Raw genomic sequence first — 23,303 nt, forward strand, 5'->3', positions numbered from 1 at the left:
AGTCCCAGTTTTAGTAATCTCTCCTCATATGGAAGCTGTTCCATACCCCTAATAATTTTTGTTGCCCTTTTCTGAACCTTTTCTAATTCCAATATATCTTTTTTGAGACGGAGTAACCACATCTGCAAGCAGTATTCAAGATGTGGGCGTACCATGGATTTATATAGAGCCTATATGACAGATTTTGTCTTATTATCTACCTCTTTCTTAATGATTCCCAATATTCTGTTCGCTTTTTTGACTGCCGCTGCACATTGAGTGGATGTTTTCAGAGAACTATCCACGACTCCAAGATCTCTGTCTTGAGTGGTAACAGCTAATTTAGATCCCACCATTTTATACGTATAGTTGGGAATATGTTTTCCAATGTGAATTACTTTGCATTTATCAACACTGAGTTTCATCTGCCATTTTATTGCCCAGTTTTGAGAGATCCTTTTGTAGCTCTTCGCATCTGCCTGGAAGCTTGAGCAGTTTTGTATCATCTGCAAATTTTGCCACCTTACTGTTTACCCCTTTTTCCAGATAATTTATGAATATGTTGAATAGGACTTGGCCTAGTACAGACCCCTGGGGGACAACTATTTACCGCTCTCCATTCTGAAATCTGACCATTTATTCCTACCCTTTGTTTCCTATATTTTAACCAGTTACCAACCCGTAAGAGGACCTTCCCTGTTATCTCATGACAGCTTATCTTGCTTAAGAGCCTTTAGTGAGGGAACTTTTCAAAGGCTTTCTAAAAACTCTAAGTGCACTATACCCCTGGATCCCCCTTGTCCACAAGCTTGTTGACCCCCTCAAAGAATTCTTGTAGATCAGCGAGGCATGATTTCCCTTTATAAAAACCATATTGACTCTTCCCCAACAAATTATGTTCATCTCTATGTCTGACAGTTTTGTTCTTTACTATAGTTTCAACCATTTTGCCTGGTACTGAAGTCAGGCTTATTGGCTTGCAATTGCCGGGATCATCTCTGGAGCCCTTTTTGAAAATTGGGTCTCATTAGCTATCCTCCAGTCAATTGGTATAGAAGCTGATTTAAATGATAGGTTATGGACTACAGTTAGTAGTTCTGCCAGTTCACATTTGAGTTCCTTCAGAACTCTTGAGTGAATACCATCTGGTCCTCGTGACTTACTGCTATTTAGTTTATCAATTTATTCGAAAACCTCTTCTAATGACACCTCAATCTAAGACAGTTACTCAGATTTGTCACCTAAAAAGAATGGCTCAGGTTTGGGAATCTCCCTCACATCCTCAGCCATGAAGACTGATGCAAACAATTCATTTGGTTTCTCCACAATGACCTTATTGTCCTCGAGTTCTCCTTTAGCATCTCAATCATCCAGTGGCCCCACTTGTTGTTTAGCAGGTTTCCTGCTTCTGACATACTTAAAAAGCAATAGCAAAAAATTTGTTGAGTCTTTGGCTAGTTGTTGTTCAAATTTTTTCTTGGCCTTCCTAATAATATTTTTACATTTCATTTGCCAGAGTTTATGCTCCTTTCTAGTTTCCTCACTAGGATTTAACGTTCACTTTTAAAGGATGCTTTTCTGCCTCTCAGTGCTTTGTTGTTTAGCCACGGTGGCACTTTTTTGGTTCTTTTACAACATTTTTTAATTTTGGGTATGCAAGTTGAGCCTCTATTATGGTGTCTTTAAGAAGTTTCCATGCAGACTGCAGGGATTTTATTTTTTGCAGCCGCAGCTCCTGGCCGCCGTGGGTGCTGGGGTACACTGCAGCTCCCGGCCGCTGCGGGAACCCTGAGACCTATCATCTGCCGCTGGTGGCAGAGAACCCCATAGCCCTCAGCCACCAAAGGAACCCCAAAGCCTCTGTGGGCATTGGGGGGAACCCCCTGAGGTCCCAACTGCCACAGGTGACAGAACCCCTGAGAGCCCCCAGAGCTGGAAGTGGCAGGGGTACCATGCAGCTTCCAGCCCCCGTGGGCAATGGGGGACCCCCAGAGCTGCAGGCGGTGTGGGGACCCACAGATTCTGATTTTGTCAGGGATATTGTTAGTAAAAGTCACGGACAGGTCACAGCTTCTGTGAATTTTTTCTTTTTTGCCTGTGACCTGTCCGTGACTTTTACTAAAAATATCTGGGACAAAATCTTAGCCTTCTTAATAGTTAATGTGTTTTTATTTTTTCAAAAAATGTAAAAACTAAAGATTCTCTGTAAAAATGCAAATTCTGTATTTTTCTGCATTTTTCCATGGCAAAAGGATTTCTAGGACCCCTGATCATCATCAAATAGCTTGAAAAAGAACCGGTTTAGGGTCTCTGAACAGAGTGGGTTGGACATTCGCTGTGTTCCACCTCTCTGCCATGAGTGGCAAGAGATAACTGAGGGTCCAGGCTGCCCGAGCCTTTATGCCCTTGAATGGGAACATAAGGACCCTTAGAAACCGCTATTCAAAAAAATTCACTCTAGTGCTCATGAGGTGCATTCACACCTACATTGGGATCCATGCACTGGCACATGCTTGAAGAATTTGGTCCACTAGAAAATAACACACACACAAACCTACATTACAAGATTATTATGGTGAAATGCTAGAATTAACGTTACTATTTTCCATATTCTTTAATTTTTAAAATTTTCAACTTGTGACATAGCTACACACAATTTAAATGAATAGTAAGGGTAAAAACAACTAACCAAACAAAAAAACCCACAAAAAATCCCCACGTACCAGGAAGTTTAAGTTTCCTGCAGCAAGAATTGCAATGGTGCTTAGCTCTGAAGTTTTTGATTGCATCTTCTCCTAAGTTGGCAGGACCAAACACCATATCATAAGACCTTTAAAACAGAGCATACATAAGCACGTATGTATTCATCCAAGTCAAACATTAAATACCAGTTTCATAACAAAACCCATTAATCTTACCTTTTTTCTCCAGCTTTTATCACAGACGGATCTGTCAAATTTTCACCTACACCTTCACACAAAATACAAGAGTTAAATTGGATACAGTATATTAATAGATTAATACTGTAAACCAGAATCCCTCAGCAGTAAGGATTTCCAAATTTGTCATCAAGAACATAAATCAAGGTAGAAAGTCAAAATTTATGAGATGATATACACTCCTGTACAGATGGCTCCCACCCAAGCTCTATGCACCACTTAAATCCCATTCAAGCCCTATTTTTAAAGCTTAAGTGGTTCCTGAACAGCATTGCAAGCCCACTACTCAAGGTGAATTTTGCCTGGTGAATTTTTCCCAGAGAGAATAAGATTCCTACATCTTAGCTGTGAGTGTTTCCATGTCTGATGGACACTTGAGGATAAATTAAGATACTACAGATATGGACTGAAGATGCCAACACATAAATGTTAACCTTTTTTATTGTGCACACTTTAAGAAAGAAAATAAGAATTCAACTTTTGTCCTAAGTTTTTTCTATAGTATTGTAATGGTATATCAACTAAACCCACTGCTCATTCAAGTAAAGTGGACCAAAAATATTATGTAACGCTATGAACACTATTCACAATCATTCATTAAGGTGCTATGGTAAAGAGAACGTAAAGAGAACTGCCCTTAATCCCAGTTTCAAAATAAGTATGTTACCTTGCAGGTCAAGTACCAGCAACTCTCCTCTTGTATATTCATAAGTCCAGTGGCTGAATGCTAGCATGACCTCTTCTAGCATGTTAGTTGGAATTATTTCATCACCGTTGTTATTGTTGTATTTTCTAAATTCTCCAGTCATGCACTCCTCAACTGCAAACCACTGTCCAGCTGAGTGGCAATATAACAGGAAAACTTCCAGGAACCTTATAAAGAATATATTTCATAAATATTACCAAAATCAATAAGATAAGGTAATTATGCAGTTGCTGCCTGATAAATCTTTTGGTTTGACAAAATTATTTTTATATCTGGCTAGGTTATAAAATACAAGTTCAGTCTAGTCCTTGGTAAGTACCAACAGGAAATATTCTTCCCGAAAGCAGTGGCAGAAGGTTTACATAGACTCATAGACTCTAGGACTGGAAGGGACCTCGAGAGGTCATCGAGTCCAGTCCCCTGCCCTCATGGCAGGACCAAATACTGTCTAGACCATCCCTAATAGACATTTATCTAACCTACTCTTAAATATCTCCAGAGATGGAGATTCCACAACCTCCCTAGGCAATTTATTCCAGTGTTTAACTACCCTGACAGTTAGGAACTTTTTCCTAATGTCCAACCTAAATCTCCCTTGCTGCAGTTTAAGCCCATTGCTTCTTGTTCTATCATTGGAGGCTAAGGTGAACAAGTTTTCTCCCTCCTCCTGACGACACCCTTTTAGATACCTGAAAACTGCTATCAGGTCCCCTCTCAGTCTTCTCTTTTCCAAACTAAACAAACCTAATGCCTTCAGCCTTCCTTCATAGGTCATGTTCTCAAGACCTTTCATCATTCTTGTTGCTCTTCTCTGGACCCTCTCCAATTTCTCCACATCTTTCTTGAAATGCGGTGCCCAGAACTGGACACAATACTCCAGTTGAGGCCTAACCAGCGCAGAGTAAAGCGGAAGAATGACTTCTCGTGTCTTGTTTACAACACACCTGTTAATGCATCCCAGAATCATGTTTGCTTTTTTTGCAACAGTATCACACTGTTGACTCATATTAAGCTTGTGGTCTACTATGACCCCTAGATCTCTTTCTGCCATACTCCTTCCTAGACAGTCTCTTCCCATTCTGTATGTGTGAAACTGATTGTTCCTTTCTAGGTGGAGCATTTTGCATTTATCTTTATTGAACTTCATCCTGTTTATCTCAGACCATTTCTCCAATTTGTCCAGATCATTTTGAATTTTGACCCTGTCCTCCAAAGCAGTTGTAATCCCTCCCAGTTTGGTATCGTCCGCAAACTTAATAAGCGTACTTTCTATGCCAACATCTAAATCGTTGATGAAGATATTGAACAGAACCGGTCCCAAAACAGACCCCTGCGGAACCCCACTTGTTATTCCTTTCCAGCAGGATTGGGAGCCATTAACAACTACTCTCTGAGTACGGTTATCCAGCCAGTTATGCACCCACCTTATATAGTAGCCCCATCTAAATTGTACTTTCCTAGTTTATCTATAAGAATATCATGCGAGACTGTATCAAATGCCTTACTAAAGTCTAGGTATATCACATCCACCGCTTCTCCCTTATCCACAAGGCTCATTATCCTATCAAAGAACGCTATCAGATTAGTTTGACATGATTTGTTCTTTACAAATCCATGCTGGCTATTCCCTATCACCTTACCACCTTCCAAGTGTTTGCAGATGATTTCTTTGATTACCTGCTCCATTATCTTCCCTGGCACAGAAGTTAAACTAACTGGTCTGTAGTTTCCTGGGTTGTTTTTATTTCCCTTTTTATAGATGGGCACTATATTTGCCCCCTTCCAGTCTTCTGGAATCTCCCCCGTCTCCCATGATTTCCCAAAGATAATAGCTAGAGGCTCAGATACCTCTTCTATTAACTCCTTGAGTATTCTAGGATGCATTTCATCAGGCCCTGGTGACTTGCAGGCATCTAACTTTTCTAAGTGATTTTTTACTTGCTCTTTTCTTATTTTCTCTTCTAAACCTACCCTCTTCCCGTAAGCATTCACTATACTAGACATTCCTTCAGACTTCTCAGTGAAGACCGAAACAAAGAAGTCATTAAGCATCTCTGCCATTTCCAAGTCTCCCGTTACTGTTTCCCCCTCCTCATTGAGCAGTGGACCTACCCTGTCCTTAGTCTTCCTCTTGCTTCTAATGTATTGATAAAAAGTCTTCTTGTTTCCCTTTATTCCCATAGCTAGTTTGAGTTCATTTTGTGCCTTTGCTTTTCTAATCTTGCCTCTGCATTCCTGTGTTATTTGCCTATATTCATCCTTCGTGATCTGACCTAGTTTCCATTTTTTATATGACGCCTTTTTATTTTGTAGGTCACGTAAGATCTCAAGGGTAAGCCAAGGTGGTCTTTTGCCACATTATCTTTCCTAACCATCGGAATAACTTGCTTTTGGGCCCTTAATAGCGTCCCTTTGAAAAACTGCCAACTTTCCTCAGTTGTTTTTCCCCTCAGTCTTAATTCCCATGGGACTTTACCTATCAGCTCTCTGAGCTTACCAAAATCCGCCTTCCTGAAATCCATTGTCTCTATTCTGCTGTACTCCCTTCTACCCTTCCTTAGAATTGCAAATTCTATGATTTCATGATCACTTTCACCCAAGCTTCCTTCTACTTTCAAATTCTCAACAAGTTCCTCCCTATTTGTTAAAATCAAGTCTAGAACAGCTTCTTCCCCCCTAGTAGCTTTTTCAACTTTCTGAAATAAAAAGTTGTCTGCAATGCAGTCCAGGAACTTATTGGATAGTCTGTGCCCCGCAGTGTTATTTTCCCAACATATATCTGGATAGTTGAAGTCCCCCATCACCACCAAATCTTGGGCTTTGGGCTTTGTTGACACTTCTTAAACAGTGTTTTTGCAAAAGTGTACTGAATCCGAGGACACATTTTTTTCAAATAGTAATATGCATAAAAGTATACTTGGCTAGTAGAAAGTTTGCAGTGTCATGAATAATTTAACACCTTTACCTTGGAGAATATGGAATGGATTTAGGCTTCATTTGATTGAAAGCAAACGTGAGCTTCTGTGCTGCCCTCTGCTGTTGAATTTCCTACAATTGAAAGCCCATACTTCAGTACTGTATTAAATAATGGGGAAAATTTGGGGAATAAAATATCAGCAAGAAGGTTAATGTCTATCCTTTTACTCCCAGTCAGAAGTTGTGTACAACTATACAACTGTTTTAATTCCTTCTGTGTCAAGAGACTGAATTATTTGACACAAAATAAAAATCTATTGAACAAGAAATATTTCAATTGGCCTTTGATTTGTGTAGAACATTAGAAGCATCAAAACTTTGTTGTATACTAGTTACTGAAAATGTATTTAATATTTTTGCCTGTCAATGTCTAATAATAGTCAAGAATAAAACTTACTCTCAAACAGAGGTGCAACACTGTCTCCTCGTTGTAAATGCTTGACCAAGTATTCACAACTTCAGGAAGAAAAGATTTGATGATATAAAGATGTCCTGATTTCAGGATATCATATTCTGACCACGTGCATGCTACTTTAACGGCTCGACGTAATCCACCTCCCATCTCCTCTTTACTTAAAAATTCAATTTTAGCACAGAGTCCTAGCTGTGACCAGGAAGACATGCTGTTGTTCAAGATGTTGGGAGAACTTTCTTCAAGGCGATACACAGTGACTGGCTCACCTGTAACATCACAGTACAGAAATGTTAATTGTAATAAACTCTGAAAAGAAATACTAACAAGGCTGCAAATACTTAAATATGTTTTAGACATGGATAAATCAAGATGTTAAATTGCTAATGCAATTTGGAGCTCATAACAGATTGGAAGAACCCTCTCTAATCTTTTTCTTAAACCAGCAGGGAACCATAATGTTTTTGCTTCTCTTATTGGAATTATTAATCATTCAGTTTAAATCAAGCAAAGCACGCCTAGTTACCACAATGATGGAAACCTTATAAAATAAGCATAACAAAGCAGAAAAAAAAGTGTCAGTATGAAGAGCTTTTCCACACAATTTACATAATGCTTTTCAGAAAAGTTTTATAACTCTGAAGACTACTAGAATTAAATCATAGTCTCCTTTACACAAACAAGCTGCATTAGTAAAGATGTGACATCATAATATTCTATGATAATTGAAGTCTGCATTTTGTGAGTGTCTTGTAAGATACTGATACTAGACTTCTATTTATTGTCCTGTAATCTATTTTTGAGATGCTGCCAAAATGGTTGATCAAGTTTGGTCTGCCCATTCTGTATTAAAAACAATTAAGCAATTTTTTAAAGTTTGCCAGAGTTCTTAATGAACCAATATTAAAACCTCATTCTGACCTCTCTTCCACCTGCTCCAGTTAAAAAGATTAAGCTTCTTACCTCTTGGAGGCACAGGAGTGAATGGAATGCTCTGTGATAATCTCATCAAGTTATTCCTTTCCACAGCTGTAGAGGAAAGTTATAGAAATCATGAACTCTCAGACCTCATAAAAAGAAATGTGAATTTTTAAACTTGAACTATTCGTTTTATCATACTGACCTGAGTAGTAGTAAGTGGTGTCCATGCTCGGTTTGAAAGGAGAAGCAATACCTACAAATGTCAGGAAAGATAAGAGATACTGTATACTGCATGAGCATGTGTGTTAAAATCTTCATACATGCAAAGAGTGCATTTCTTCTCCTTTTTGCTTCCTATGTTCTCAAAGCGAATATTGAACTTAAAAAAAAGTTTGCTTTGCAAATCTCAGCTATTACATTTAGTTCCTGAATATCTGATAAATTATGAAGCCTGTATGTGCAATATGAATGATTTTTTTAAACCTTATGACAGTTATGGACTGTGTTAGTCACTTATGTCTACGACTGAGGATAACTATTTAACACTTTCAAAAAAAAAAAAAAAGCACACATTCCACATGCAGAAAACAAGAAATAATTCTCTCATTAATTACTGCTTTCAAAATCCATAACCTACTTTTTTTTCCTAACACTAAAATAAAAGTCACTTTTCGTTTGGTTTTCACCTTCATTCATTTCCATATCCTATCATCTTGTAATTCCTTTCTGCTACCAAATGTTAAATATATTCTCATATTAGAATATGTGGTACATGTGTTGTGTTTGTTGAAAATGTTCCTCTGCTTGTTTGCATAAAGGCAAAAAAGCTTACCATTCAAGGTATCTTCTTCAGAAGGCCTGTCAAAGAGAGAAAGAGTGTGACACACAAAAGTATTAGATGTCACTTGTAAGATAGCCACTTTTTTTTAATCCTTTATGATTTTGACACAGTAGCTTAGAGTCACTTTGTGGAGCTCACATTATTGTTTTATTACTTTACTCTACTTTTCAAGGACAGTAGAAAGTTTCTTAATTATTAAAACACACACACACACTAGGTATTTGTATGTTGCCAAAGCCTTACTATAAACTCCTCGTGTCTGACAGCATATCAACTTTTCATTTCAAGAGCTAAATCCCACAGAGGTGTTATATTGAAAACTACTTGTTCAGTTTCTATTTCAATCATCAGATTATTAAATCTATGGCTTTATTAGACAGTTAACTAAATGGGATCAATTACTAATTAATGTAATAACTGTGTAGTTTAAGGGAAGGATTCACAATGAAAGGTAGGTTAAGGACACAGAAAGCTAAAAATATATAGTTTAAAACCACATTCACTAACTAGTGTCAGATTAGACCATATATGCAGTGTAGTTGTAGCCCTTTCAGTTCCAGGATATTAGAGAGAGACAGAGATGTGACTTGAAAGCTTGTCTCTCTCACCAATAGAAGCTGGTCCAATAAAAGATGTTACCACACACCCTGTCTCTCTAAATTAGACCATTTCATTTAGGCGCACATTCTACCCTCAGATGTGCATGTGTGGCTCCATTTACTTAAATGGAACTTGTCAATGCATTTCAATGAATAAAATTAGTCATTTATTAGGAAAAAAGGCCACAGGACAGATCTTTTATTTAACTTACATGGATACCAGTCACTCAAATAAAACAAATCATGCTTGTAAACAGTTTAATGAAAACATAATTTACTCGCTTTTTCACTTTATTTTGTTTAATTATTGCTCATTGAGTTGAAAGGAGCTGCTCTCCAGTGGCATAAAAAATTAAAAAGGCATTAATGCAAGACTATTGTAAGACTTGATCCAGTGCAGAATAGTTGACTATTTACAATATGGTATTTCAGTACTCCCTTTGATTTTTAAAATGCCTACCATTTTCTAGTTTTTAGAGATTACACTTCAGAGATTCATGCTCTCATATTAATTTTTAAGTCAACTAGAATGTTTCAGAACCACTGCCATAATAACTTAAATGCCAAAATTAAAAACCAAAGCCCTAAAGATAGATAACAGTGCATCAGAAAATATTTGGACAATTCTACCATTATTGATTAGAAAACTTACATTTGATTGCTACTTGAAGGTCTACCTTGTAACCAATCCTTTAAATCAAAAAGAGAAAAAAATCACAAGTATTTTTCCCCAATACTGAAAGCAGAATGAGTTTACTTAACCTCTTTGTATAGTCTATGTTAAGAGATGAAAATAAAAGGTACTACTAGCAGTATTTCTCAGGACTGTATTGATAAAGTAGCTGAAGTGAAAGATTCAAATATAGTGGAAGGACATCATAACATACTGAAAGAATAATATATTAAGATATACAAGAACAAATAAGTGATTAACACAGTAGAAAAGGTGATTATATCCATTATGATTATTTAGTGGATTATTTAAACCCTTTTACTCCTGAGAACATTATTTATAAAAACAGTAAAGCAACACAAGTTAATGCTTATCCTCACAGAACTATACTGAAGACAAATACAATAATCTTCAACTCCTTATCCTTCCTCCCACTCAAAACAGGACCTCTGCTGTTTCCTCCTGAACCTACTGGAGAACACCCCAAACTGAGCTTTACTCTTTCTATATAGCCCATCTATTTTTCTCTCTCTGTACATCATCTTGTTTTACCTTCATACTGATTTCATAACAGTCATATGTTCCCAGCATTCCCATGATAATTTCTGACCAACGGTTGAGTATCAGTGGGGATTCTAGTTCTGCAGGGAGCATGTGTCAAGAGATTGGGGCAATGATGGACACAGTCAGATCTGGATTCCTTTCCTTTTGCTGTCGATCAAAAGCCCACTTTGAAATCCTTCACTGGATCTCTTACTGAGCATAATTTCCTCAGCAGACAGACAGATACCAGTTTCATAGAAGTACATTTCCTTATTTTAACTAGGCAAGCAAGTTCACAGTGAATACCACAACTGGATGTCAATTGGTCTACATATGAAGTAAGGATTGAACTTTATCTTAATAAAATGTTTTATTTTAGTTATAATTTTACAGAAATTCTTTGAGAAATTTGATAAAACTGTCAACTGGAGTATACAAACCGTAAGCAATGCAGCCTTAGAGTCTACTTGCTGAGTATCTTCAGCTGATGCTCTTCTACTTTTGTTGTGAACTAGAAAAGAAATGAATTGACAATCTTACAAGAGAATCAGACAAGTATGTGTTTACCAAAATAGAGGATGCCTTAAATCTTTCCTAACAAAGTGAGCTACTGAGCCATTTAATCTAAACCCTAATAAAAGAATTTAAACACTCACAAAAATTTTCTGTGTGTTACCAGGCATGTCTTCCAAAAGGACAAAAAAAAAAAAGAAAAAAAAAAAAGGTTTGAAACGCATATGTAAAGTAAGTCTAAAAGGAAACACCCTCATGTTTAAATCTAGTCATTTGTAAATAGATGAATTATTAGTTTCAAGTAGTAACATCTATATCTTCCTGTAATTTTTGTCATTTTAAAGTAACATTTTCCATTTTTTATAAGAAATTTGATTCTCTCCTTTGTGTAACTATGTGAAAAAGCACACGAACAGGGGAACTATCTTGGAAAAAACAGTACAACTGACCAAACAAATGCACAAAATTAAAAACCTTTAGAATATACAGAAGATTCTTCCCTATTCTCAGTTAAGAGTACTCTGGTGTTTCAGGTAATAGCAGGTTAAATGTATATTCAGAGACAAGTTTGATTTTTATGTTGATGCACTCTTTGAAATAATGATTATGCATAATTTATAAAATTCAGAGATAACATTGGACTTCCAGAAAAATTAGCACACTTACATTGTTCTGAATGAACTGCCAAAGAGTTTTTGTGATATTCTGTAAATCCATCACAAGAGTTAACCTGTCTTAGGTTGCCATCAGCTTGAAGACCAGTCTGTATTATAAACACATAGATTGTTATGAGTCATCATTCCTGAAGTACTTTTCCCCTCTTGAAGTTTGGCAATCTGCTCAGTGTTCAGCATATAACTGTTATCTCTCTCTCTAGTACTATCTTTCAAATTTACAGCATAAATACATTTTAAGGGTACCTTTACAGCTTGCTAAATTCACAAATACTTTCTCGTCAATTCAGTACAAATTTTAAAGATGAACACCTACTTACAGCTATCTTGATTCTAATAATTTTAGAGTAAGTAATAAAAACTAGATATATGTTTGAGGAGAAATACAGTAAACAAAGATAACTGAACAATGTATTAAACATCTCACACCTTTAGAAACACTAAGTTCTGCTACTCATATCTGTACATATATGGTAATATTAATAGACTATTCAAGTATAATTTAATTATGGTACAATTTATAAGTTAATTAGCATTGTATTTTTCAAATTCTAACTCTAAAGATCTGTAAAATTAAACCAGGTTAAATTTTGAAAGGAAATATGAATTTAGGATTTATTACCCCAGATTCTGAATACATACTAGTAAAGAAAAATATACTGACACTGATATTTCACTATTGTAAATATACTGTAGCCATATGTGAAAAGTGAATTATTAGCTCCTATTGTATAATTCAGTGTTACAAATTGAAGCTAATATTCAAAGACATCAATAAGTCATTTAAATATTCTAAGTTATCTTTTCTGGAAAGCTAGAAAATCTTAACACTACTTCTCTAATATGACAATATAGAGGCTGCCTATGTTCAACACATTTGATTGCCCAGTAACAAGCAAAGAGAGGGTTAATGTCTACAGGCTTAAACAAAGCCAAAATGGAATGAAAAAGAATACCCACACTGGCTCTTAATAGACCAAAGTGGAGACATTTATTTGGGTTGATTACTAGATAGCTTGGCATTGATCAATCCAACTGTTTAAATACCTTCTCCAGCAAAGACTAAAGTCTTGTGCTTCATCTTAAGGATGTGAGCAGTGCCACTATTCACATTACATCTTTGCAGCATCATGGCCTACGGAGGGAGTAAGTTCATCCTCAGTTTGTGCAGGTGGTAGGTTTTACAGACAATTAAATACTTTCTGAACACATGCAGAGCCACAGCCAGCCCTCAAAACAATACTCAACTGAAAGTTTTGTTTTTCTAGCAAAAATTAGAGATACAACCTAATCACAGAATATACTCATATATTCATGCATTTCAGATCTAGAGCACACTACCAGCCAAGTGAAAGCCAAAGATTACTTGAATAAAATCCACAGATCCATGATTCTAAAGAGCAGAGGCATAGAAATTGAAAGACTGTGATTTTTCAGGCCTATGACTGTTGGGAAGTTGTAAGGCTTTTTAAAACCAGTTCTACAGCTAAGGCTGGCTTGACAAAGACGATTTCTTTCATATTCCTAAACAGAAATTTTATGCATGCACTCAGAGAAGGAAGTTAGTGTCATCCATAGCTCCAGTCTCATTGTGGTATATAGGCTTCAATTACTATCATCATTATATCATTTGGTGTCTTGCAGCCATGGCTTTGCAGTGCTTACATTAGAAGTAGGAACCCAACTCCCAGTCAAGCAAAGGGTAACTATTTTAAGTGTCCTGAAAATGCTGGTATGCTTAAAAAGGCAGTCATTGTACATGTCCTGACTCTACTGATATTAGAAAAGCTCAGAGCTGTCAATGTCAAGAGGTTGTTCAGTGGTGTTTGATTCCAGAAAACAGGTGTCCTTAGCTAAATTCAAGGGCCACACAGATGCTCACCTCTCCCCCAAGTCCAGGAGCTCCTCATCCCTGGCCCCAGCCCAGAGCCCGCACTCCCAGCTGGAGTCCTCCCTCCTTGCACTCCAACCCTCAGCCCCACCCTCGAGCCCCCTCCCGCACCTTGAACCCCTCATCCTTGGCCCCACCCCCAAGGCCGCACCACCAGCCCAGAGCCCTCACCCGCCCGCACCACAAACCTGAGCCACCTTCTACACTTTGAATCCCTCGGCCCCATCCCCGCCACACATCACCTCCATATTGATGCACATAACAAAACTCATTCCATACATGCATGGGAAAAATTAGAGGGAACATTGGTCCCTAGAGACTTGCAGCTAGAGTGTTCCAGCCAGATATGCTGAGCTGACTTTGGCGCCTCCAAAGGTGAAGAAGCAGCATGTGCCCACAGATGAATCTGCTCTATGCACTTATACAGAATCTGTTATCTATTTCCAGGCAGCCTCTGTTATTCAATATGCCCACTACTGCAGGCATAGAAGATAGAAGTTGTACATATCCAATCACCTGTGGTGCTCAAGTACCTCTAGTACTGCAGAGGACCTGTTAGCTCCCAGCTTTACAAAACTTGCTAGATTGCTGGGCCAGCTAAAATTCTCCAATGCTCCCAACAAAAGTAAAGCCTTTAAGAGAAAGGATTCCCTCCTGAAAACAATCTAAGGGTCAGGAGTGTCAGGCACCTAACATCCTACTTGCAATTAAACATTAACTTTTAATTAGCTTGCCTGAGATTTGGCCCTGGCCAGTAAAATCTGATATTAATTTTATATCCTTTCAGATTTTTTGCGTGTATATGGCAAACAATAATTAGAAGAATTTGCTAATTTTGATTAAATTTTTTTTTAAAGGGCATAACAATTTATGAACAGTTTGTCAGATTAACTTCAAATTTGGTGAGGAACTTCTCGGTTGGTCATAGATCAGACTCCTATCTGAAGGGGTGTAAGGATTTGGGGTTTTTTTAGGGGGGAGGAAAAGGGAAAGGAAGTGGGAGTGTTCAGAATGGAGTTATAATGGGAAGAAATTCAACCTTAACTGTAGTGCAACTGCTACTAGCAGTTGCAGGGAGTGAGTCTACGGACATGCAAATCAAAAAAAAGTGATTCACTCAGATAAATATCAACATGTTTCTGCTCTTTGGGGTAACCTCCACTATCTCCAAAGTTTTCCTCTTCACACAAGGGATTCTTGAGGTTCTCTCATACTTCATTTTAGAACTCCTGCATGAATGAGAGCACCGAGCTAGATGCAATGGTTCCTCAACTGTAACAAAATCAAATGCTTCCCATATACCTCATGTTTGGTCAACTCCATGCCCTCCAGAATAGCTTTCTTAAAGTCCTCTTGTTGCTCCTGTGAAAGAAAGTGAAATAATGGATTGAGTTACACAAATTATAAGTCTTCAAGGTCACATATTGTATTAACTGAGCGCTTCGGAAAAAAACTCTTTCAGAACTCCACTTTTCTCCAAGTGTTATGAATGTACACTAAACTGGAATTCTCACAACTATATATCTAAAGCCTCACCTCATCTATTTGAGAAGCCGTTGACATAACTGGAAGTGGTACCCTATTCTCTCTCTGCTACAATGAGCAAGCTGGATCTTCCACATTACAGTAGCTGTAGATTAAGATATCCCTCTCATATCCACCTCTTACTTTAAGTGGAAATTCAAGTTACCGTATATAATCGTTCATAAGCCAAATATTTTTGGTAAAAAAGTGACACATCAAAGAGCGGGGGTAAGCTTATAAATGGGTCTAAACTGAAATTTGATGATGATTTTAAACTCTATGGAATCATTGAATATCTAATACATTATCGTTTTGTTTATCTAGAGCATCTGCAGGCATGGAGACCCTCAGCTCCTTGTGGCCGCTGTTTGCCGTTCCCAGCCAATGGGAGCTGCAGGAACTGGCGTTGGGAAAGGCAAACCATGGCCACTGGGAGCTGATGGGTTCCATGCCTGTGAATGCTCCAGGTAAACAAAACATCCAGGCCCGCTAGTGGCTTACCCTGATGGGCTGGGAGTCAAAGTTTGTCAACCCCTGAAATATAGGGTCGACTTATGAAAGGGTCATACAGTTTTTGCTATTTTTACCTAACCATCTTGGGGGGTCAGCTTATAAATGAATGGGCTAATGAACGACTATATACGATACGTCTTGAGTCTTAATTATTTAAAGTGGACATTTCCAGTACCATAAACAGATGCATACTTTGTATCAGCATTCAGTGCAATTTTTTAGTAATACTCTTGGCTAGCTCAGTGCAAAGTACATCACCTATTCACGCTCTAAAAGCAAGAGTCCATCACAAGGTTGGTCACAGATAACTATCTAATCTTGAAGTTAATTCAGAAGTAAGATTTTCTCTTTGGAATTAGGTGTGAACAATTTTAAAAGAAACTGTCTGACAGAGGAAGTGAATTACACTATGTCGTCTTATTTTATAAGTAGTAAGACACGAAGACAAATCTTCAATCTTAAATACTGCAATTTGCTTTTAAATTATGAATTTCAAATTGGTAATGTTTCATTTTATAGCAATGTTGATAATGTAATAAATCAAGATTAGATGTTTTTCTAAAAGATGTAACTTCCCCAAAACAAACCCTAGAGTGTATGGCCTGTATTATACAGGGGTAAGAAAAGACGGTTACTCACCTTCGTAACTGTTGTTCTTCGAGATGTGTTGCTCATATCCATTCCAGTTAGGTGTGCGCGCCGCGCGTGCACGTTCGTCGGAAGACTTTTTACCCTAGCAACTCCAGTGGGCCGGCAGGTCGCCCCCTAGAGTGGCGCCGCCATGGCGCTCGATATATACCCCTGCCGGCCCACCCGCTCCTCAGTTCCTTCTTGCCGGCTACTCCGACATTGGGGAAAGAGGGCGGGTGTGGAATGGATATGAGCAACACATCTTGAAGAACAACAGTTACAAAGGTGAGTAACCGTCTTTTCTTCTTCGAGTGATTGCTCATATCCATTCCAGTTAGGTGAATCCCAAGCCTTACGTAGGCGGTGGGGTCAGAGTGAGAAGTTGCGGCATGGAGCACTGCAGAGCCAAAGGCCACGTCATCTCTGGACTGCTGGACCAGGGCATAATGGGAAGCGAAGGTGTGAATGGAGGACCAGGTCTCCGCCCTACAAATCTAGTGGATGGGCATGCGGGCGAGGAACGCCATCGATGATGCTCGTGCCCTGGTGGAGTGCGCAGTCACATGGCCCGTAGGAGTGTGAGCCAAGTCATAACAGGTCCTGATACAGGACGTCACCCATGAGGAGATCCTCTGTGAGGAAATGGGTAGTCCTTTGATTCGGTCTGCTACTGCCACGAAGAGCTGGGGGGATTTGCGGAACGGTTTGGTCCTCTCCACATAAAACGCGAGTGCCTGGCGGACATCAAGCGAGTGGAGTTGTTGCTCCCTGCGGGACGAATGGGGCTTTGGGAAAAAGACGGGGAGAAAGATCTCCTGGTTGACATGAAAGGCTGAGACCACCTTATGGAGGAAGGCAGGGTGTGGCCTCAGCTGCACCTTGTCTTTATGGAAGACCATATACGGGGGATCTACCGTGAGGGCCCGGAGTTCTGACACCCATCTGGCTGAGATGATGGCCACCAGGAAAGCAGTCTTCCAGGAGAGAGAGAGCAGGGAGCAAGTTGCTAATGGCTCAAATGGAGGGCCCATGAGCCGAGTCAGAACCAGGTTGAGATCCCAGGTAGGGGCAGGGGGTCGAACCTGGGGGTAGAGACGTTCCAGTCCTTTCAGGAATCTAGTCACCGTAGGGTGAGAGAAAACCGAACGGCCATCTCCCCCCGGATGAAAGGTGGAGATAGCCGCCAGGTGAACTCGAAGGGACGATATCGCCAGGCCCTGCTGCTTGAGGGACCAGATGTAATCGAGAATACTGGCGATAGAAACCTCCATAGGGAGGGAACCCCTCTCCGTGCACCAACAAGAGAAACGCTTCCACTTGGCCAAGTACGTCGCTCTAGTGGAAGGTTTCCTGCTGCCCAGTAGTACTTGACGTACAGGGGTAGAGCACTGTAGTTCCGACCAGGTCAGCCACTCAGGAGCCACGCCGTGAGGTGTAGAGACTGGAGGTCCGGGTGACGGAGCCTGCCGTGGTCCTGGGTGATCAGGTCCAGGTAAAGGGGCAAGGGGACTGGGTTGGCCAGAGACAGGTCCAGCAACATCGGATACCGATGTTGTCTGGGACACGCTGGAGCTATCATAATCAAGTGGGCCCTGTCCCTGCGCACCTTCAGAAGGACCTTGTGGATAAGCGGGAATGGAGGGAACGCATAGAGCAGGTGTGTCGTCCACGGGATAAGGAAGGCATCTGCTACCGACCCTGGTTCCTGCCCTTGAAAAGAGCGGAACATCTGGCATTTCCTGTTCTCTCTGGACGCGAAGAGGTCCAGCCGGGGACAACCCCACCTCTGGAAGAGCGAGAGGGCAACGTCTGGGCGAAGGGACCATTCGTGCGAAAGGAAGGATCTGCTCAGACGGTCTGCCAGCGTGTTCCGTACTCCGGGGAGAAAGGAAGCCATGAGGTGAATGGAGTGGGCTATACAAAAGTCCCAGAGCCGCATTGCCTCCTGACATAGGGGAGAGGATCTCGTGCCGCCCTGCTTGTTGATATAGTACATGGTCGTCATGTTGTCGGTGAATACCGAGACACAGCGACCTTGAAGCTGATGGGAGAACGCTTGGCAAGCAAGGCGGACCGCTCTCAACTCCCGTATGTTGATGTGGAGGGCCATTTCCTGAGGAGACCACTGGCCCCGCGTCCTCAGGGTTCCGAGGTGGGCCCCCCCCGCCCAGGTCTGAGGCATCCGTTGTTAGGGATACCGAGGGTTGGGGTGGATGAAACGGGACCCCGCACACACTATGGACTGGTCTAGCCATCACCGGAGGGATTCCAATACCTCCTGGGGGATGGTGATAACTGCGTTCAGCAGATGCCTGGCCAGACGGTATTGTGTGATAAGCCAGGATTGGAGGGCCCTCATGCGAAGCCGCGCATAACCCGTAACGAAGGTGCAGGCCGCCATGTGGCCTACGAGGGTTAGGCATGTTCTTACAGAGGTCAAGGGAGCTGTCGCTAGACACCGAATGATGGCCGACAGCGTCTGGAACCTGGACAGCGGCAGAACGGCCCTGGCCAAGGTGGAGTCCAGAATGGCCCCGATGAACTCTATCCTCTGCGTGGGGAGCAGAGTGGCCTTGTCCACGTTGATAATGAGGCCCAAAGCTCCAAAGAGTCTGCTGATCTTGCGGACGTGGTTGCAGACCTGCGACTCTGACGTGCCTCAAATCAGCCAGTCTTCGAGGTAGGGGAATATGTGTATGCGACTGCGTCAAAGATATGCGACGACGACTGCCATGCATTTCGTGAATACCCTCGGGGCCGTGGAGAGGCCAAATGGGAGGACCGCAAATTGATAATGGTGGCGGTTGACCACAAACTGAAGGAAGCGTCTGTGTCGCGGAAAAATGGCTATATGAAAATAAGCGTCCTGCATGTTGAGGGCGACGTACCAGTCTCCAGAGATAGGATAATGGTCCCCAGGGATACCATGGGGAACTTCAACTTCACCATATGTTTGTTGAGTTCCCGCAGGTCGAGGATGGGTCTGAGGCCTCCCTTGGCCTTGGGGATCAGAAAGTAGCAGGAATAAAACCCCTTGCCCTGCTCGTTCTCCGGAACCGCCTCTATGGCTCCTTTGTCGAGGAGCGTCCGCACCTCCTGAAGGAGGAATTGCTCGTGAGAGGGGTCCCTGAAGAGGGACGAGGGTGGGAGGCGGGAGGGAGGGTGTGAAATAAATTGCAGACTGTACCCCATTTGCACAGTGCGTAAGACCCAACGGTCGGAAGTTATTTGGGTCCACGCCGGGAGGAAGAACGAAAGGCGGTTGGAAAACGGGGGGGACGGATCCGTGGGGGAAACTGGTACAGCATCCTCGGGCGCACCTTCAAAACGAAGGTTTTGGGCCAGGTGGGGCTTTAGAGGAGCCCTGATTGTGCCCCCCTTGGTTGCCCGATTGTCTGCGCCGGCCATTCCTGCTTCGGCGTCTACTAAAGTCTTGCCGCTGGCGGTAGTGGGGATAGGGCCGGCGCTGCTGTTGCTGTTGCGGCCGGAAGTGTCTGCGCTGCGTCCCGGGTGTGTGCATCCCTAGAGAGCGCATGATGACCTTATTGTTTTTCAAGCTTTTCAGCCTGGGGTCAGTCTTCTCTGAAAACAGGCCCTGACCTTCAAACGGGAGGTCCTGGATGGTGTGTTGGAGCTCCGGAGGAAGGCCAGAAACCTGTAGCCAGGAGATGTGGAGCATTGTAACCCCTGAAGCCAGAGTTCTGGCGGCCGAGTATGCCGCATCCAAGGATGCCTGCAATGAAGTTCTTGCAACCTTCTTGCCTTCATCAAGAATTGCCGCGAATTCTTGACGCGCATCCTGAGGCAACAACTCCTTGAACTTATCCGCTGCTACCCAGGAGTTACAGGCATAGCGGCTAAGGAGGATCTGTTGGTTAGAGACCCTGAGTTGGAGGGTGCCCGCTGAGTAGACCTTCCGACCTAGCAGGTCCATGCACCTCGCCTCCTTGGTCTTCGGTGCTGGGGCCTGCTGCCCGTGGCGCTCCCTCTCGTTCACAGACTGCACGACGAGGGAGCACGGGGTTGGGTGGACATGCAGGTATTCATATCCTTTGGAGGGTGCCATACACTTGCGCTCCACCCTGCGTGCAGCAGGAGGGATGGAGGCCGGTGATTGCCAGATGGTATTAGCATTGGCTTGAATAGTCCAGATGAAGGGAAGGGTGACTCTGGTGGAAGCATCCGCTGAGAGAATGCTCACCACAGGATCTTCGATTTCCGAAACCTCCTCAGCCTGCAAGTTCAAGTTTTGCGCTACACGCCTGAGGAGGTCCTGGTGCGCCCTGAGGTCGAGTGGGGGAGGACTGGAGGATGACATTCCCGCCACTGCCTCATCGGGGGAGGACGACAAGGAGACCCCAGGTAGGAGCGGGTCCATGGGGGGCTCCGTCTGTACCAGCGCTTCTGATTCTGGAGGGAGCTCAGGGTCCTGCTGGTTGGATCTGTCTTCCCCCGCCGGAGAGGGGGGAGGGCGAGACAACGAGGCCTCCAGAGCTCTGCACTCAGATGTCACTGGTTGAGGTGGAATGTGTTGAGGGCCCTGGGCTTGATGGTACGCCCAGGGCGTCCAGAAACCCCACTGCTGCGGTCCCTGATCCTGCGAAGGAGGGTCATGGAAGAGGGCCGCAGGTCTGTCCGCGTCCAGGGCGTACATGCTGTCTGTCTGCGATGAGACAGACGGCTGCCAGGAAGGCCATGGTGGGGCTGAACGTGGCTGGTAGGGCTCCCTCGGTCTCGACATCGACGATCTTCTCGGTGCCGGGGACCGGTACCGGGAATCGTACCGGTGCCGGGATCAGGACGGGACCTGCCACCAGCGTGGTGCCGGGAGGTCGACCGGGACCTGCCACCAGCTCGGTGCCGGGAGGTCGACCGGGGTGCTGACCGCCAATGGGAACGGCTCCTGGAGTCTCGGTGCCGGTAGCGGCGACTCGATCCAGACCGGTGCCGGTAGTAGCGAGACTGTCTGGAAGATGACCGGTGCCGCGAGTGCGACCGGTACCACCGAGGGGAGTGGTGCCGGGACTGCGAGCGGCGCCTGGAGCGAGAACGTCCACGGTGCCGGGACCTTGAAGGGGATCGGTGCCAGCTGGGCGAGTCCGGAGACAGCGCTCGCATTGTCGCAGGCTTGCCTCTAGATATAACCCGCACCGGGGGTTGAGGCTGAGTAGGCTCCGTGAGAGCAATTAGGTCCTGCGCCGAAGTGAATGTCTCTGGCGTTGAAGGGACCAACAGCTCAACCCCAGATCTTATAGGGGAGCTAGGAGGTACCAGGCTCGACGGACCTCCGGGGCCCGGAGTCGACGGAATCCCTGCTGATGGTGCCACGGCAGAGGTAGGTGCCGGGCACTCCACTCGAGCCTGTGAGGATGGAGTCGCAGACTTCGAGGGTCTTGCGTCGGGTCCCGGTGCCGGGGAAGGTCGGTGCCGGGGCGTCTTTCTGGTGCTGGCGCGGTCCGGTGCCAGCGCGGAGCCGGCACTCTGCATCGAGGCCACAGGGTTAAGTGCCGCTTCCATCAGGAGAGTCCTTAAGCTCTGATCCCTCTCCTTTTTTGTCCGAGGCTTAAAAGCCTTACAGATGCGGCACTTGTCTGAAATGTGCGATTCCCCCAGCACTTCACACAGGCGTCGTGGGGATCGCTGGTCGGCATCAGCTTTTTGCAGGCGGAGCACTGTTTGAACCCCGGCGAACCAGGCATGGGCCCGGTGCCGGGCACAGGGAAGGGCTACAGCCCAAACCCACTAATAAGTATATACAGCTATACTACAATTAACAATAACTAACTACAATTTACAACTATCTACAACTATGAGAACAGTGAAACGAAGGAGAGCTAGGGACGTGGAGGACAGCTATGCTGCGCTCCACAGTTCCAACGACCGACACGGCGGTAAGAAGGAACTGAGGAGCGGGCGGGCCGGCAGGGATATATATCAAGCGCCATGGTGGCGCCACTCTAGGGGACGACCTGCCGGCCCATTGGAGTTGCTAGCGTAAAAAGTCTTCCGACGAACGTGCATGCGCAGCGCGCACACCTAACTGGAAAGGATATGAGCAATCACTCGAAGAAGAACAGATGATCACAGCAGACCCTTCTGCCCTTGGAATCTAAATTATTATTCTAATTAAAGTCAAGTTATCATTTTTAATTTACTTTAATGGCTAGACTAATGTTGGCCTCTGTGAGGTTACATACTATCAAATCCTGTTAAATACTTACTAGTTTCATATTTTGCAGCAACAGTAGTTCCTCTATAGTTAAGGTTGCATTGTTACTGACTGTTAGTAAATTTCTTTTCATATTAGTTTTGCAAAAATCTATTCTTACATTTTCAAAAATCTTTGGTAAACTATACATGAAAAAGCTGTCTATGTCCACATTAAACTACTGATTTGCAATCTAAAAATAAAAATTTCAGTCTTACCTCCATATTAGCATTTTTTTCTTTAATTTTAATCGCTGACTCCTTAAATTGTTGTAACTCCATGCTGTCTCTGTGACCTTTGACCCAGTAAATTGAAAAATATAAAATATTCAGTATCAAAGATAACACTGAAAAAAATTGGAACATGCTAGATAATGTTGTTATGATGGGGAGAAACTTTAATAAATGCTGCCAGTGTTTCCATTGAGAAAAAGACTTATAATGAAGAACTCTGAAGTAAATGGATATAAATGATAGGTTAGTAAAGATAAGGAACTGTTGCTTTTCCTACATAAAATGGGTAGAACATCACCACAATAAAATTAATACAATTTAAAAATATTACTCCTTCAAGAAAATAAATTAGATTAGTTTCAGAGGTAAACTTCCATATACCATTTAATTTGATATTCTGAGTCTCACTATTTTTACATAAATGTGAAAAGTATAGAAAAAGCAGAGTTTCCTGTGGTAGGTTTTTAAAATATACACTTCATCCTAATAGTTACAGGAAATATTTTCTGAATTCCACCAAATGTGCAT

The 23,303-nt window shown here is 42.6% G+C and overlaps 1 protein-coding gene across 6 annotated transcripts in view; it reads right to left on the minus strand.

Moving 5' to 3' along the window:
• The window catches only part of TRPM7 (transient receptor potential cation channel subfamily M member 7), a 125,314-nt gene that overhangs the window by 14,215 nt on the left and 87,796 nt on the right, over positions 1–23,303 (minus strand). For all 6 annotated transcript variants that reach the window (XR_004002444.1, XR_004002445.1, XM_030578849.1 and 3 more), the window contains exons 27-39: positions 22,761–22,837; positions 14,970–15,029; positions 11,769–11,865; positions 11,030–11,100; positions 10,026–10,063; positions 8,766–8,791; positions 8,136–8,186; positions 7,976–8,041; positions 6,998–7,281; positions 6,590–6,672; positions 3,586–3,791; positions 2,898–2,949; positions 2,703–2,809 (exon numbers count right to left, since the gene is read on the minus strand). Coding sequence is in view for 4 of the 6 variants with exons in the window: in XM_030578849.1 (XP_030434709.1) it covers positions 2,703–2,809; positions 2,898–2,949; positions 3,586–3,791; positions 6,590–6,672; positions 6,998–7,281; positions 7,976–8,041; positions 8,136–8,186; positions 8,766–8,791; positions 10,026–10,063; positions 11,030–11,100; positions 11,769–11,865; positions 14,970–15,029; positions 22,761–22,837 (1,218 nt within the window). In the remaining 2 variants the exon portion in view is untranslated. The remainder of the gene's footprint in view (positions 1–2,702; positions 2,810–2,897; positions 2,950–3,585; positions 3,792–6,589; positions 6,673–6,997; positions 7,282–7,975; positions 8,042–8,135; positions 8,187–8,765; positions 8,792–10,025; positions 10,064–11,029; positions 11,101–11,768; positions 11,866–14,969; positions 15,030–22,760; positions 22,838–23,303) is intronic.

This window comes from Gopherus evgoodei, chromosome 10 (genome assembly GCF_007399415.2).
Source record: "Gopherus evgoodei ecotype Sinaloan lineage chromosome 10, rGopEvg1_v1.p, whole genome shotgun sequence".
NCBI lineage: Eukaryota > Metazoa > Chordata > Testudines > Testudinidae > Gopherus > Gopherus evgoodei.